Here is an 18692-nt window from a genome sequence, read left to right on the forward strand (position 1 = left end):
GCAAATTGATGTCAAGGATATTGGACGGTAGTTTTGTGGACCCTTCTGGTAGGCAGGTGAGACCTGTGCTTTTTTCTGAGAACTGGACAGAGTTTTTGCTAACTCAGCTGCAAATTCAGTACAGACTGACAGGGATTCTGTTGGGCCTGGAGCTGTGTTCAATTTCAATGATTCCTGCTGTTTCTCAACTCCATTGACACTAATACTTATTTCATTTGTCTTTTCAGTGGTACAAGGATTAAATTGGGGCAATTCTCCTGGATTTTCTTTTGTAAAGGAACATTTGAGCAACCAATATTCATGATACATTTTGGTAGTTAAGCATGAGAAGAATGAAGACTTCTGTCTCATAGCCTATCTCCTGTGAATTGTAAGATGATGATAAAATATTTCACAACTGATACAATTAAATGCTTATCACATACATCATCACTATGTTGTTGGTAATGAAAGTCTCAGTGAATATTGCTACAATGAAATGCCATTTGCATTTTTCAGAAATCATTCATAAAATTATATATCTACTATCACTGCTTCAACATTCTTCTCTGACATCTTGAGCTGTGTCTTATTGTAGGAATAAAAAAAAATTACACATGAAAAAAAAAAGGAGACAAAAGTCAGTTTCATTGAGAAAACTGTTTCCCACAGAGGAGTCCCTGTTACTGTTCAAGGAGAATCATAAAAGACTTTTCTTGGATAAAATAATATTCCTTTCTGTTGTTATTGGTACACAAAGTTGGTTATCAACAGATACTTGTTGTACAGTTTTTTCATTTCTTTATGAGAACTCAGATAGTACATATTATGAAAAATTGACTTTCTTGTTCCCTAAAACTGTACTACATTCTGAATTTTTTGAGAAAAAGCTATATTTATTTAAAAACACTTTATTTTGCATAACATAACAGACATGAGAAATCTGGCATACTTTCACAAAGTGAAAATATCATCCTACATCACTAATGGTAGCACATAATTATCTTAAATCATTGGAGTTCTTATACCTTTGACAGAATACTTCATTAGAAAGTTTTCTTTACTTTGTTTTTGTTCATAGTTCCTCTTGTATGCCAATGTCTTTTATATCGTTCTTCATTTTTATTTCTACTGAGTTCTTAGTTATTCATTTCTTCCTCAAGGCGTTAAAGAATGGAAAACTACAATGTATTAATATGTTTCCATTCTCTAATTGTCCCCATTTTACAACTATATCTGTTTTTTATTTCCAATACAATTTATTGTCCTTCCTTGTATTGTCTTTTTATATGCACGGATTAAACTTTGATCATTCATTTTACTCTGTCCAGAAACATAACTTCTCTACTTTGTGAACTTCTTTATAAAAACATGATCATATACTTGTACTTCTTAATTACTCAGCTTTCTGTCCATACACAAAGCACTGTAATAAGGCTTAAACACAAAGAAATTGTTTTCTCTTAATAGGAACCACATTACAATACTATATTTCTGTTTCTCCTTGGTGTGTCCATTTTGATTTAAGAGTTTTTGTTGCAGATAATCTGACCTCTAAAAGTGAAAGTCAATTTTATGCAGAGTTTGTGGACAACAAAGTTTCAGACAATGTTTATTCACTGGTAAGGACTGAAATTGCTTCATTAGATAACATACTCATAAATAAATAACAACTACTATGTGTAGCAGTTCACTGCATACAAAAATGCAATTTAAAAAACACTGAACTACAACATTGTATGTTCAATAGCTTTTAATCACATTGCATCTCTGTAAAAAGGAGTTTAACACTCAACTGAGAGAAATATTTATCTGCCGGACATTGATTCTTCAATTTTTTGATTTATCCACTCGCGGTGTGCTGCAACATTTGTGTATACACCAGGTTTATTTGGCTGTCCACAGTCTTCACCCCAACTTATTATTCCATATAATGTAAACACTCCTGAAAATGAAAGTTACACATTAGGTAAGTGATATTTCTGCTTTACAAAATTTTAACATACAGAAAAAGATTTATACTAATCTATAGAAAAGGTGTGTGTGTGGGGGGGAGGGGGGGGGGGGTTGTCTGTTTACACAGCTTTCTTGGAACAATGTGCCTTTAGTGAAAAGACCATTCTGACAACAATCCATATACAAACATTACAAATATTTCAGATAGACCACCAAAGCAGAAGACTGTTTGTTGGCCAGGAAAATATACTGGCTTATGGTTCCTTTTCCAACATCCAGTGATTCCATGTATGATTCAGATACAGGAGAACTTCAGCAAGAATACATGAACTGAACAGAGCAAGTTTGATAGTAAGGTTTAACTATTTAAGTACAGTAAGATCAAAGTGATGTAGAATCAGTGTGTAAAGAGATTAATTATGAAGCTGTAAAAACAGCTGACAAATCTGTATAGTTAGGACAAAAGAAAACAACAAGGGGATGGACATTTAAAGAAATAAACAGGAGGGTAGAATGGCTTAGCATTCAATTCTTCTTTGTTTGATTGTCTTTCTTGCAGTTGTTAAATCTTTCTGGGTTATATTGTTGTGACCCATGAAACATTTTCCTTCCTAATATTCATCCAGAGCTGCACTGGACATCTTCAGAGATGTCCTTGGTTCTGCTGGGTCTTGGGGTTGACAGTGGATGTCTGAGAGCCATGTAAGTATTGTGAACAAGGAGATTGGTAGATGTTTACATTCAACTGTCAGAGATAAAACAAAACTATCAAACAATTGTTTCTCAGAGATAAACTTACCTGTTGATTCTATGGAGCTACTGCCCATGTATCACTAATTTTCATGGTTTCTTCTTTACAGTTAAAATTATACCCAAGTTATATATTTTGATGGCTTCTCTATAAAGGGAAAAATAGTCCATCTCTGTAGATAATTTTTTTTTGTTTCAGAAAAATTTACTTCATGATTCCTTGATCAAAGAGCATACTCTGCTACAGCTCATTCTTGGATTTTGCCTAGTCAGCAAACCCTTTTATGTTCCTTCAATTGTGTATTCATGTTTATTTTGGTAGTTAGAATACAGGCCTCAGCACATGGAATTTTGTAGACCCCATATGACTGTGGCAGCAGGCACAGCCCCTTATGTGGCAGTTGAAAGTCCTTGCTAACCAGTATATACTGATTCACATAGATATGTTGAGGGATGGAGAGCATTCTGGAATCAAGGTGAAGACAAGCTATCGAAGGGCTAAGATCCTGAAATAAAACCTTGGCTGGTGTCCAGGCCTTGACATGACAGTCCCATCAGGACACTCGAGGGCTGTGGCCTGACATCCCCACAAAAAAAAAAAAAGAAAGAACATTGTGAGTGGCAGGAAGGTTAAGACAGATAAAAAAAGAGATAGAGAACTACAGATTAGATATATTAGGATGAAGTGAAATAAGGTGGCTGGAATCTGGGGGCGTTCAAACACAAAATGGTGGAGTGCTGCTGTAAGTAGGACAGACAAGTGAAGATGCAATGACTAGGAATGGTGTGGGGCTCTTCCTATCTAAAAAATGCAAAAGTAGGTTACTGGAATGGATACCAGTCTCAGAAAGGATATTAACCACACGTAACAAAAATTGTGTGAAACATCACTGTAATTCAATCCTATACACCTACTGAAGTGGCTCAAGGAGAATTAAAAGGTGTACTTTATACACAGCTAAATGGAGTCCTTAACAAACTAACTGCAGAGATATAAAAATTTTAATAGGGTACTTGACTGCAATATCTGGTTTAGAAAATGGTGGGTATGAACACATCATATGTGTACACAGAATTCGGAATTGAAATGCAAATAGTGAACCACTGATAGATATGTGCACTGAGCACGACCTAGAAATTTGAGTCACACTGTTTCCGCATCCTAACTGCCATAAGATAATGTGCATCTCATCAGATCACATTACTGCAAATCAAATAGATCACATACACTCCTGGAAATGGAAAAAAGAACACATTGACACCGGTGTGTCAGACCCACCATACTTGCTCCGGACACTGCGAGAGGGCTGTACAAGCAATGATCACACGCACGGCACAGCGGACACACCAGGGACCGCGGTGTTGGCCGTCGAATGGCGCTAGCTGCGCAGCATTTGTGCACCGCCGCCGTCAGTGTCAGCCAGTTTGCCGTGGCATACGGAGCTCCATCGCAGTCTAATGGTGGGTATGAACACATCATATGTGTACACAGAATTCGGAATTGAAATGCAAATAGTGAACCACTGATAGATATGTGCACTGAGCACGACCTAGAAATTTGAGTCACACTGTTTCCGCATCCTAACTGCCATAAGATAATGTGCATCTCATCAGATCACATTACTGCAAATCAAATAGATCACATACACTCCTGGAAATGGAAAAAAGAACACATTGACACCGGTGTGTCAGACCCACCATACTTGCTCCGGACACTGCGAGAGGGCTGTACAAGCAATGATCACATGCACGGCACAGCGGACACACCAGGGACCGCGGTGTTGGCCGTCGAATGGCGCTAGCTGCGCAGCATTTGTGCACCGCCGCCGTCAGTGTCAGCCAGTTTGCCGTGGCATACGGAGCTCCATCGCAGTCTTTAACACTGGTAGCATGCCGCGACAGCGTGGACGTGAACCGTATGTGCAGTTGACGGACTTTGAGCGAGGACGTATAGTGGGCATGCGGGAGGCCGGGTGGACGTACCGCCGAATTGCTCAACACGTGGGGCATGAGGTCTCCACAGTACATCAATGTTGTCGCCAGTGGTCGGCGGAAGGTGCACGTGCCCGTCGACCTGGGACCGGACCGCAGCGACGCACGGATGCACGCCAAGACCGTAGGATCCTACGCAGTGCCGTAGGGGACCACACCGCCACTTCCCAGCAAATTAGGGACACTGTTGCTCCTGGGGTATCGGCGAGGACCATTCGCAACCGTCTCCATGAAGCTGGGCTACGGTCCCGCACACCGTTAGGCCGTCTTCCGCTCACGCCCCAACATCGTGCAGCCCGCCTCCAGTGGTGTCGCGACAGGAGTGAATGGAGGCACAAATGGAGACGTGTCATCTTCAGCGATGAGAGTCGCTTCTGCCTTGGTGCCAATGATGGTCGTATGCGTGTTTGGCGCCGTGCAGGTGAGCGCCACAATCAGGACTGCATACGACCGAGGCACACAGGGCCAACACCCGGCATCATGGTGTGGGGAGCGATCTCCTACACTGGCCGTACACCACTGGTGATCGTCGAGGGGACACTGAATAGTGCACGGTACATCCAAACCGTCATCGAACCCATCGTTCTACCATTCCTAGTCCGGCAAGGGAACTTGCTGTTCCAACAGGACAATGCACGTCCGCATGTATCCCGTGCCACCCAACGTGCTCTAGAAGGTGTAAGTCAACTACCCTGGCCAGCAAGATCTCCGGATCTGTCCCCCATTGAGCATGTTTGGGACTGGATGAAGCGTCGTCTCATGCGGTCTGCACGTCCAGCACGAACGCTGGTCCAACTGAGGCGCCAGGTGGAAATGGCATGGCAAGCCGTTCCACAGGACTACATCCAGCATCTCTACGATCGTCTCCATGGGAGAATAGCAGCCTGCATTGCTGCGAAAGGTGGATATACACTGTACTAGTGCCGACATTGTGCATGCTCTGTTGCCTGTGTCTATGTTCCTGTGGTTCTGTCAGTGTGATCATGTGATGTATCTGACCCCAGGAATGTGTCAATAAAGTTTCCCCTTCCTAGGACAATGAATTCACGGTGTTCTTATTTCAATTTCCAGGAGTGTAGTTGTACACTAAAAATTTGCCACTTTCTGTTAAATGTCAGAAATAAGAGAGGAGCAGACATGGGAAGCCAGCACCCCCTAGGTTGACTGAGTTCAGATTTAAGATTGTGGAAAATATAACCAAGTCACAGGGCCAAAAAAATAGTTTAGTTGATGTTAAAAGTTCAACATATCAAAGAAAGACTTGCCCTTCAACGAAACAGATTCTAGGTCCTCTCTCAGGAACTCTTTAGGCAGGAAGGAACTGAAACAGGTTAAAGCCAACTATCAACACACATCCAAAAAAGTTTTGCATCACCTCAGATCTGAGAGTTCTGGAACCTGTACAGAAAACTGGAGTAGAGATAAACATAAACATAATTTCCGTCCTTTTTTTGCTTATGAAAACCACACATTGCATGTTGTACCAGCATACAGCGAGTCCTGCAGAGGTGGTGGTCCAGATTGCTGTACACACCAATATCTCTAAATACCCAGTAGCACATGCTCTTGCACTGATGCATGCTTGTATTTGTTGTGGCATACTATCCACAAGTTCATCAAGCCACAGAATGCCACCCCAAAACAGCAGGGAACCTCCACCTTGCTGCACTTGCTGGACAGTGAGTCTAAGGCTTTCAGCCAGACCAGGTTACCTCCATACATGTCTCCAGTCATTGTCTTCTTGAAGGCATATGGAACAATCACCGGTGAACAGAACGTGATGCCAATCCTGAGCAGTCCATTCCGCATGTTCTTGGGCCCATCTGTACCTTGCTGCATGGTGTCGTAGTTGCAAACATGGACCTCGCCATAGATGTTGGGAGTGAAGTTGCGCATCACGCAGCCTATTGCGCACAGTTTGAGTCGTTGACACGACGTTCTGTGACTGCACAATAAGCACTATTCATCATCGTGGTATTGGTGTCAGGGTTCCTCTGAGCCATAATCCATAGGTAGCGGCCACCCACTGCAGTATTCGCCCTCGGATGGCCTGAGTGAGGCATGTCATCGACACTTCCTGTCTCTCTGTATCTCCTCCATTTCCAAACAACATCGCTTTGGTTCACTCTGAAACGCCTTGACACTTCCCTTGTTGAGAGCCCTTCCTGGCACAAAGTAACATTGGGAACTAGATCAGACTGCAGTACTGAGGCATGATTGAATTGCAGACAGCATGACCCGTGTACCTCCTTTCTGGTGGAATGACTGGAACTGATTGGCTTTCGGACCCCCTCCATCTAATAGGTGCTGCTCATGCATGGTTGTTTACCTCTTTGGGAGGGTTTAGTGACATCTCTCAACAGTCAAAGGAACTGTGTCTGTGATACAATATCCACAGTCAATGTCTATCTTCAGGAGTTCTGGGAACTGGGGTGATGCAAAACTTGTTTTGATGTGTATAGGTGCTGGAGAGAGAGCGTCTTAGAATTTAAGACACATCAAAGAAAAGAATGAATTTTTGATTGTATGTGGAATTAAATTAGCTGCAGGAAAGTACTAACACAAAAGATAAGTCTTTGTAAGACAAGAACAAGAAGACTAAAGCATAAAGAACACAATGTGGCAAACAAAATAATGAAAACAGAGATAAGGTGAGATAAAAGGAAATGGACAGATGAGCAGGTGCAGTTAGCAGAAGAGGCAGCAGGACAGCTAAATATAAAGGAACTGTGCAGTATCACTAAATTATTCTCACTGTAGAGATTTAGATGCGAAGTACCAGTTAAGAGCAAAGATGGGGTGATGGTTGTAACCCAACAGACACAGCTACAGATATGGGGGTAACATTTCAAGGAGCTGTTAAATCATGAAGACAACTACCAACAACAGGTGAAAGATTTTCCAGAGGAAGCTGAAGCAGATCAAAATATAAATCTGCAGTGGGTGAAATTAAGACTGCTTTGAGAAGTCTAAAAAGTGCAAAGGCTCCAGACCTAGACAATGTAGCATCTGAGTCTTAAAAGCTGATACTGAAAGTAGTGCTAAAAAGCTCCATCCCTTGCTGAAGATAAGTCCCCAAAGGAGAGGAAAAATGGATTGGTGGTAAGCCTTTCATAAAAAGGAAATTTGTTGGATTGTAACAACTGGCATAGTATTACATTTCTGTCAGTGTCCAGTAAGGTCCTCACCAGGTATTTTAAATAAGATTAAATATTCACTTGAAAACTGACTGCTTAAAGAACAGGTCAGTTAATCATCAGTATATATTGCATTCCTGGGTACCATATAAGCTCTGTGTCCTTAGATAAATTTATAATTCTGTTACACAAATAAGAAACTGAAAAACTGCGTAAGAGACTAGTAATATTGCTGACTTCAATGTAGATAAGAACTGATGACAAATTTGCTTCACATTTAAGGAATCTTATTGCTACAAATGGACTAAATCTAAAATTTGACTACTGCACGAAAGTTACAGCAACTACATCAATGATAATACTGTAACTAATTCTAATTCCAGTGTCAAAGAAAAAAATATTTTGGATTTAGGAGTATGAGACAATGCAGCACTACTTGTATCATTATCAAAATTAAATTTAGGCAGCACAACAAACAGATGTAGTAACTTTAGCTGAAAAAATGTGGAAGCATTTATTAAAAAACTATGCTTCACCGTATGGCTGCTCAGCCAACACATTTCAACAAATGACAACTACAACAACTTTTCAATGGATTTAATGAACATATTCAATGAATGCTTCCCTTTTGTAACAGTGTGGACTGAATCTCATAAAAGTAGTTCATGGCTAAGAAAAGGAATTAGTGTGCCTAACATTAAGAAGAGGAAATTGCATATGGACAAAAGCTAATTTAAATCCTGGATTTCTTAAAGATGTAAGAACATACAAAATACATTTGACAAAGTAGATAAATTAGAAAAGCATACTGCAAACAATATATTCATTTTAAGTGCAAGAAATAAATCCAAAGCTGTTTGATCTGTTATAAGAATGAGGTTGGCAGTGAACTGGAGAGAAAATGTCCCTTTAAACTAATGTCAAAGGTAGGATAGTTGCAGAGCTCAGTGCGGTATGTGAATCCTTTTACATCATAGTGTTGTACATCCACTCTCCCTCATAATCAACCAGTCTTTTGAAGAGGGATGTTTTTCAGATGTGTTAAAATATGCTGAAGTTCTGCCAGTTCATAAAAAGGGCAAACAAGATGACATGGGAAACTATAGGCATACCTCATTGTTACCAATTTCTTCAAAAATGTTTGAAAGAGCTGCATGTGACCAGATAGAAAATTATAATTCATCCCACACATTATTTTACACAATCAGTATGCAGCACAACTCATGCAATAAATGAATTGGTCACAGAAGTTAGCAGTTGTCTCGATAATAGAATGTGTGCATCAGGCATCTTTTGCAATCTTAACAAAGCCTTTGATACTGTAAACCATGACCAGCATCTTCAAAAACTGATTAACTATGGTTTTCAAGGAAAATCTCTTTGTTGGATGTCATTATACTTAGCAAACAGAAATCAAAGAGTACTTGTTAATAACAGTGGCAAGAAATTCCTTTTTGGATGGAAACACCTACAATTAGGTGTTCCAAAAGGCTCAATAATAGGGCCACTACTATTTTTGTATTACATCAATGATATGCTATGCCAGGTTGAGTAAAGATACCATACTTTACACGGATGATTCAACAGCGATAGCTTGCTGTAAAATCGATGAAGACTTAATCTGTTGTCTCAAACAGATGCTTGGGGAAGTGAAGGCATGAGTAAAAAAATAAAAATTTGAAATAAAACTTTGCAGAAACAGAAATTATTCATTTCACCACAAAACAATTAGCACAATGTACAACTGAGATTAGCTATGTGGACAAAAAATTGGACACCACAATCTGTCAAATTCCTTGGTGTGTTTAATAAATATGTTGTAGAGTGATCTTAGTTGACTGAACAGTCTTGTGTATGTCATGAAGGTCTTATCTAGTACCACTGACATAGTAGTTAAGAAAACTGTATATTATGCATATTTTGTTTCAGTAGTCAAGTTTTCTGAGGGCCTGAGAAAACTTATCTCCTGAAAGTCTTTAGGCTACAAAAAAAGACTGTCCGAGCAATGGTGAGAGCTAAAAAGAATCAAAACTTCAAACCTCTATTTGAAAAACAAGATCTACTCTCCATTCCAAGCATGTGTAAATATGAGAGTCTCATTTTCACAAAGACAAACCAACAACTTTTTGAGGACAACTGCTTCCTGCTGCAGTATGAGACTAGATCTAGGGGAAGTTACAAGCTACCTACCCACAGACTCTAAACTATATGAAAAAACTTCACTCAACATGGGCATGAAATTTGTAAATAAAACCTGTAAGGGGAAAAGTGACCCAGATCTAAGAAATACTGAAGACCTAGAAAAATATTTTAAAATAAATGCTGCTATAGTGTAGTAGATTTCTTTATGTATAATATAATCTCTCTATAAAAAGTAACACTATAGAAATTATAACCATAGATTTTTTTAAAAAGAATTACTGTCACCTTATTTATTAGTCAGTAGATTTGTCTTAAAATTGACAAGTCACATATGTCACAATCTTTGATTGTATGAGGCATGCAACACCAGACCTACAATATTTCTGAACTGGGGACAAAAATTAGTAGTGACAACCCCCTTTTCCTCCCACTTGAGCATCTGAGATAGGATGTAAAAAAAATTTTTTTTTCCAAAAATGTGTTCATTTTGTAGCACATGTCTTTCTGAAGATTTTGATATATTAAACATATATGTTCGAGGAAATGTAAGGCACATTATTTGATCTCAAGTGTGCCAAAGTGCAGAGCAACGCCTCTTTGCCCAGCATTCTTTTATCACATGTCACTGTATTTGACTCTCTTGAATTCAAGGATGTGTATTTTGCAATGGAAGCCATCAAACCTGTATTCAACACAGTGGAAATTAAAATGTTCTGTGGTGCCTCTTCTGCCGCCAGTTGGCTGGTTTGACATCCTACCCCCTTACAAAAAGCTCACAATTAATACTGGGTGGGATTATTTGTGACCGAGAAAATAAGAACTCTTTAGAAAATTTGCACTCTTTATTGCCTATTAGCTAAAAACTTTCTGTTTTGTGTGACATAAAATTAAATATAGGAAACATAAAACCAGTAAAGACAACAGACAAGCAAGAGAGTACACATTTCTTCAATCCTTAGGTCTCCGCATTTTTTTTTCTCTCTAATCTTGCTAAAGCTTTACATGGCATACTTTCCTTTCTGTAACAGAACCTATTGCCTCATCAAAGTTTGCCAAACTTTTTGCTATATGAAAAATCAAAATATCATTGTCATTGATACTGAAAAAGCTGTTAATATGAACTGTACTCATGACTCGTGTAGTTTCTCTATTTGATTACATCTATTTTTTTACTGTCTGCTAGATAAAATGAAATAGGCCTTCCTAATATTGCAGCAATTGTAACACATGCCAAATAAGCGAGACAAACAGTCAATTTTATCTACCTCATTTACATAAATAATACAACAGAATATAATTCACGAAGTACCAATATCAAATACCTATTAGAACTGTTACAAGCAAAAAGATTTAGTTTCACATTTTACTCCTAAGCTCCAGTTTCTCAAGCATGAGAAAGTAATAGTAGTACAAAGTTTTTATATAAATTTGAAATTGTAATATTCTTCCATATAATTTATTTGATGTCACCATCTCTTTTCCTTCCTCGTATTAAGAAACAATCTTGTCATCACTAATTCTGCAACTGTTCCTGCCATTGTCAAAACTTATTCTGTATTTAACTTCACTAACCCTGCCAGAATTACTGGTTCTCTGGATAGGCATTATTACGTGTTCATACAATGTGTTTTCCATGCTATTCCGAGAACAGAACTTACGTGGCTGCTAACTAGGGACTGTACAATTGGCCCTCAGTAGTGTAGCATTCTGGCAAAAACTTTCAGACAAAATTTCATTTTCTTGGATACACGAAATGATAATATGTAATCTTTCTTGCCTGTTAGTCATTTATTTCCACTCTGGCAGTCTCAATCTATCTTGGGTTGTCGGGTGTTCTGCCGGATATCGGCGTCATACTTGCACGATATTTCGGTCACGTAGCTCGTGGCCTTCATCAGGTGTGACCTGAGACTGCTCCTCGAGTGGACCCGGTCCAGTATTTATGCCTATGGCCTTCCCCCTACCACCAACGGCTGCAGGCGCTTTCTCTGTGGTCCGCGCCCATTCCCTGCGACCTGCTGGAGCGTTGCTGCTCTGTTTTCTGTCTGCTGTGGTTCTAGGTGTTCCCTCTGCAGTCCGCGCCCACCAAACCCGCTCCTGGGGGTTTCATCTACGGTCTGGGGTACCAAGCGTTCCCCCTGGGGTCCGCGCCCGCTCACCACGACCTGTTGGAGCATTGCCGCATCTGTTTTTCGTCTGCTGCGGCTCTGGATGTTCCCTCTGCGGTCCGCACCCACCAGTCCCACTTCTGGGTGTTCCATCTTTGGTCTGGTGTGCCTGGCAGTCCGTCAGGGGCTCGTTTTCCATCTCCATGTCTCTGGTTCTTCTGTTTGTGTAGTGTTGCAGCTGGCCCCATTGCTCCTTTAACAATTCCACAGCCGGATCCCAGGCTCTGCTTAGCTGGTACCCTGTCTCACGGTTCATAAGATTGTCAGCCATTTTAATTTCTATCGATTCTCTTATAACACTGTCCCAAGATCTGGGTGTTTGTGCTAGAATCTCGGTATCCTCATACTTCATGGCATGATCTAGTTCTAGACAGTGTTCAGCAATGGCTGACTTAGTCACCTGTCTTAATCTAGTGTGCCTCTGATGTTCTTTGCACCTGACCTCCACAGTTGTTGTCGTCTGGCCAATGTAGGACATGCCACATTGACAAGATATATTTCTGGTTTTCGTAACCCCAGGTCGTCTTTGACACTCCCCAGCAGTCCCCCAATCTTGTTGGATGAACAGAAAACACACTTGATATTGTGTTTACAGAGGATCCTACTGATTCTGGCACAGATATGCCACCTTCTTTGCTTCATCTTGGTCTTCTTCAGGAACCTGTGGTATAGTGGCTGGTTGGAGTGCCATCTCAATTTGTCTGTCCGTGTATCCATTCTTGGAGAAAACTGTTTTGAGACGTTCTATCTCTATAGGTAGATCCTCTTGGTCTGACTGGGCTGTGGACCAAAGTCTTCAGAACCCCATTCTTCTGTGCAGGGTGGTGACAGCTGCTGGCCTGCAGATATAAATCAATGTGTGTTGGTTTTCAGTACACACTGTGGCCAATTGATCCATCTGCTTTCCTCTGGACTAGTACATCCAGAAATGGCAGCTGGCCATTCTTCTCCAGTTCCATGGTGAACTTGATATTAGGGTGGCATGAGTTAAGATGTTCAAGAAACTCACTGAGCCTGTCCATCCCATGTGGCCAGATCACGAAGGTGTCATCCACATACCTAAAGAAGCATGTGGGTTTGAATGTGGCTGTCTCAATGCCCTCTCCTCAAAACTCTCCATAAACATGTTGGCAACCACAGGGGACAGTGGGCTGCCCAGAGCTACACCTTCAGTTTGCTCGTAATATTGGTTTCAGTACAGGAAATACGTGGATGTCAGTGTATGACTGAACAGGTCCAACAGAGCACCGTCAAATTTCTCTGCAATCAGTTCTAGTGAGTCCTTCAGTGGGACCCTGGTGAACAGCGATACCACATCAAAACTAACCATGATGTCCAAATCTGTGATGTGCAGTTGATTGAGGCGTTGCAGGAAATCTGAGTTGCAGATGTGGTGAATACATTTCCCCACATATGGAGACAGGAGACCTTTCAAGTACTTGGCTGTTGTGTACGTAGGTGCCCCAATATTACTGACGACAGGACGTAGGGGCACGCCCTCCTTGTGTATTTTAGGCAAACCATACAGTCTAGGTGGCGCTGGCACTTTTTCCCGTAGTTGTCTGATGATCTTATCAGGCATCCCTGTTTCCTTCAAGAGAGCACTAGTCTTCTTGGCCACCTTGTCCATGGGGTCACACTCCAGAATTCTGTATGCAGGGTCCTCTACAAGTTGACGTACTTTCTCATCATAATCCACCCGCTGCAAGATGACAGTGGAGTTCCCTTTGTCTGCTGGCAGTACCACAATGCTGTTGTCTTCCCGTAGTTTCTTGAGAGCAAGCCTCTCCTCGATTGTGATGTTCGATTTCGGCGGCCTGGCCTTGGTGAGAGCCCTGCGGGTCTCTCGGCAGACTTCCTCTGCCACATTAGGTGGAAGTGTGGCTGCAACTTGCTCTACTGCACTGACAAAACCTGAAATGGGTACGTTTCTAGGGGTTGTAGCAAATTTGAGACCCTTGCTGAGTACCTTTAAGGTTGTATCATCAAACTGTATGCCAATCAGATTCGTCACAGTGCGTGTCTCTTCCATCTGCTGTGCTTTCTTACTCATGCGGTCAAACATTGCAGATTGGCAAGATGAGGCATTCCTTCTAGAACACTCAGCTAAAGACCAGGAGGCACGGTCTACCCAATCCCAATCTTCTCTTGTTAAGGAGGCTGCCATGTGCAGATGAATGTGTAACAGCTCCCTGGCCACAACATCTAACCTGTGGTGCATATTTCAAATCCTCTCTCTCACCAGTGCCATGCTGGCTCTGCGTTTTATCTTGTTCGCCACTCTGGAGTTGATGTGATGTTTAATTCTGGCAAATACTGGTACCACTTCTCCATCTCGAAACCTCAGCAAAAAACTGAGAGAACTCAGCATCTTCCCTTTCTTCTGCCGTAGCTTGTCCAGCTTCTTGATATTCTGATACATCTCCTCCCCGTAGAGACTTTTGATGTAACTCTTCAGGCTTTCCTGGTGATCTAATGACATCTTGGGTTGTCGGGTGTTCTGCCGGATATCAGTGTCGTACTTGCACGATATTTCGGTCACGTAGCTCGTGGCCTTCATCAGGTGCGACCTGAGACTGCTCCTCGAGTGGACCTGGTCCAGTATTTATGCCTATGGCCTTCCCCCTCCACCAACGGCTGCAGGCGCTTCCTCTGTGGTCTGCGCCCATTCCCTATGACCTGCTGGAGCGTTGCTGCTCCGTTTTTGTCTGCTGCGGTTCTAGGTGTTCCCTCTGCGGTCCGCGCCCACCAAACCCGCTCCTGGGGGTTTAATCTACGGTCTGGGGTCCGCGCCCGCTCGCCACAACCTGTGGGAGCGTTGCCGCTCCGTTTTTTGTCCGCTGCGGCTCTGGATGTTCCCTCTGTGGTCTGCGCCCACCAGTCACACTTCTGGGTGTTCCATCTTCGGTCTGGTGCGCCTGGCAGTCCATCAGGGGCTCGTTTTCCATCTCCATGTCTCTGGTTCTTCTGTTTGTGTAGTGTTGCAGGTGGCCCGTTGCTCCTTTAACAATTCCAGAGCCGGATCCCAGGCTCTGCTTAGCTGGTACCCTGTGTCATGGTTCATAAGATCATCAGCCATTTTAATTTCTATCGATTCTCTTATAACACTGTCCCAAAATCTGGGTGTTTGTGCTAGAATCTTGGTATCCTCATACTTCATGGCATGATCTAGTTCTAGACAGTGTTCAGCAATGGCTGACTTAGTCACCTGTCTTAATCTAGTGTGCCTCTGATGTTCTTTGCACCTGATCCCCACAGTTCTTGTTGTCTGGCCAATGTAGGACATGCCATATTGACAAGGTATATTGTAAATCCCTGGTTTTCGTGCCCTCTCAACTGGAAGAATGGCCACCTGCCATATCTGGATGTACTAGTCCAGAGGAAAGCAGATGGATCATTTGGCCACAGTGTGTACCAAAAATCAACACACACTGATTTATATCTGCAGGCCAGCAGCTGTCACCACTCTGCACAGAAGAATGGGGTTCTGAAGACTTTGGTCCACAGAGCACGTGCCCTGTCAGACCAAGAGAATCTACCTATAGAGATAGAACGTCTCAAAACAGTTTTCTCCAAGAATGGATACACGGACAGACAAATTGAGAGGGCACTCCAACCAGCCACTATACCACAGGTTCCTGAAGAAGACCAAGATGAAGCAAAGAAGGTGGCATATCTGCCCTATGCTGGCTCTATCTCTGCCAGAATCAGTAGGATCCTCCGTAAACACAATATCAAGTGTGTTTTCTGTCCATCCAACAAGACCGGGGGACTGCTGGGGAGTGTCAAAGACAACCTGGGGTTACAAAAACCAGGGATTTACAATATACCTTGTCAATGTGGCATGTCCTACATTGGCCAGACAACAAGAACTGTGGGGATCAGGTGCAAAGAACATCAGAGGCACACTAGATTAAGACAGGTGACTAAGTCAGCCATTGCTGAACACTGTCTAGAATTAGATCATGCCATGAAGTATGAGGATACCAAGATTCTAGCACAAACACCCAGATTTTGGGACAGTGTTATAAGAGAATCGATAGAAATTAAAATGGTTGACGATCTTATGAACCATGACACAGGGTACCAGCTAAGCAGAGCCTGGGATTCGGCGCTGGAATTGTTAAAGGAGCAACAGGGCCAGCTGCAACACTACACAAACAGAAGAACCAGAGGCATGGAGATGGAAAACAAGCCCCTGACGGACTGCCAGGTGCACCAGACCGAAGATGGAACACCCTGAAGTGGGACTAGTGGACGCGGACTGCAGAGGAACACCCAGAGCCGCAGCGGATGAAAAACGGAGCAGCAACGCTCCAACAGGTCATGGTGAGCAGGCGCGGTTCGCAGGGGAAACGCTTGGTGCCCCGGACCGTAGATGAAACCCCCAGGAGCGGGTTTGGTGGGCGCGGACCGCAGAGGGAACACCTAGAACCGCAGCGGACAGAAAATGGAGCAGCAACGCTCCAGCAGGTCGCAGGGAATGGGTGCGGACCACAGAGGAAGCGCCTGCAGCCGTTGGTGGAAGGAGGAAGGCCATAGGCATAAATACTGGACCAGGTACACTCAAGGAGCAGTCTCAGGTCGCACCTGATGAAGGCCACGAGCTATTTGACCGAAATATCGTGCAAGTATGACGCTGATATCGGGCAGAACACCCGACAACCCAAGATGTCATTAGATCGCCGGGAAAGCCTGAAGTGTTATAGAGTTAATCTATGTATTTAGCTAATAACTATAGCTCTGCTTATCATTCGCACATCCAATCAACCAAATAAACAAACAGTAATTGGTATTCATCCATTTGGGTTTATTCAGCTCAGCTTGTTTAGCCCCGTCCCCTTTCTTCTGTGGGAAAGTTTTTTATTTCTTGATGTGACAGGGATTCCCCTGGCAAAGATATCATGTATACCATGCATGCATTCAAAAATCAACTTATGATTTGTTCAGAAATCAACTTATAATGTGTTCAAAAATGTTTAAAACCAACAGGGATGCATTTCAAAATCATATGAATAATCGATAGACCAATGTGTTCTTGCCACCCAGGGCACATACACCAGTACCCCCCCCTCCCCCCCCCCCTCCATGCCCCAGAGCCGAGTTTGAAGGCATGTTTTGTGATAATGAAAATTTGATTTGATTTGTGCACAACACAGTTGTGTTGATCTTATAAATTCTCTTAGGATCATATTAGAGCAATGCAAAGAATGCCAGGCACCCATATACCTGGCATTCATTGATTTTGAAAAGGCTTTCAATTCTGTGAAACAAATACTGTGGCAGGTGTTGTGGAAGTATGGTATATCACAAAAGATGCCAATCATCTTCAAAGATCCATACGATGGCTACAAATGTTGTGTGCTCCACAAGGGAAGTCTCACAGAATCAACAGAGGTAACAACAGGAGTCTAGCAGGGTTGTATGTTGTCACCAATGCTCTTTCTACCTGTCCTTCACTCGGTTATGAGAAGTCATAGCAGACAGGAGACAAGGAATCAAATGGGGAATCCATGAATGTCTTGAGGATTTTGAGTCCACAGACAACACAGTTTTATTAGTCCAAAGCCTGACAGGTGTGAAGACTAAATTAAATTCACTGAAAGAAGAAAGGCAGAGGTTGCTGGCCTCAAGATAAATATAAGTAAAACAAAGGAAAGATGATAAATTTTGGAAACATGGAAGTTCTACTGTTTATAGGGGAATAGCACGAGGAGATTGTCAGTTCATTTCATTATACTGGTAGGGTGGTGGAAGAAAATGATGAAACTTGAGGAGATGTGAAGAACCGCATTATAAAGGCAAATGCTGCCTACATATAACCAAAACCTTAAACTAATACATACAAACAGAAACATTACATGCAAAACTAAAATTTGTATTTTTAATACAAATGTGAAGGCTGTCTCCTTTACAATAGTTAAAGCTCGAAAGTAGACAGGATGGTAATGTCACCATTACAAAGATTCATAAATAGTTGTCTCCAGCGCATATTAAATATCTGGAGGGGGGAAAAAAGAGAGAGAATCTCTTAAGAAAAACAAACTAGATCCCTACACAAGAACAGAAATGTGAGGGAAAGTGGAGATGACTGGGACAGACATTGAGGAAGCCAGACAGAGCAGCTGAGAAGAAGGCATCGAAATGGAATTCCCAAGGAACAAGGAAGAGAGGCAGGTCTAGAGATATGTAGAAGTTGATGGTGGAAGGGGAAAAATGAAGGGTTGGCAAGACCTGAGTGAAATTGAGCGAAATGGTCAAAGACACAGATGGATGGCCAGTTCTCCTGGATGCCCTATGCCTCCATAGGGACCAAAGTAAATAAGTCAAGTAAGATGTACACTGGTAGAGGAGAGTGTTTATCCTTTACAGATATATTTTCTTTGTTAGTGTAGAAATTGGCCTGATGTCATGTTTCATTAAAACCTTCCCAGTCTGATCAGTTACTTTTTTAGCAAAAAGAGACAAGCTGTGTTCTTCCATCATTGTGTTATTTCCTTGTCCTTGGCCCTACTATTATTTAGTCACAGAAGTCTACTCACTTCTTTTCCTGGATAGCCATTTTCTC

The 18692-nt window shown here is 42.1% G+C and overlaps 1 protein-coding gene across 2 annotated transcripts in view; it reads right to left on the reverse strand.

Annotated features, from left to right (window-relative positions):
- Nucleotides 1-874: 874 nt before the first annotated feature.
- LOC126191321 (serine protease svh-1-like) overlaps nucleotides 875-18692 on the reverse strand; it is a 457777-nt gene continuing 439959 nt past the window's right edge. For both annotated transcript variants that reach the window (XM_049932162.1, XM_049932154.1), the window contains one exon: nucleotides 875-1924. In XM_049932162.1, the coding sequence (XP_049788119.1) occupies nucleotides 1788-1924 (137 nt within the window). In that variant the 3' untranslated portion in view covers nucleotides 875-1787. The remainder of the gene's footprint in view (nucleotides 1925-18692) is intronic.

Source organism: Schistocerca cancellata, chromosome 1 (genome assembly GCF_023864275.1).
Source record: "Schistocerca cancellata isolate TAMUIC-IGC-003103 chromosome 1, iqSchCanc2.1, whole genome shotgun sequence".
In the NCBI taxonomy this organism is placed as follows: Eukaryota; Metazoa; Arthropoda; class Insecta; order Orthoptera; family Acrididae; genus Schistocerca; species Schistocerca cancellata.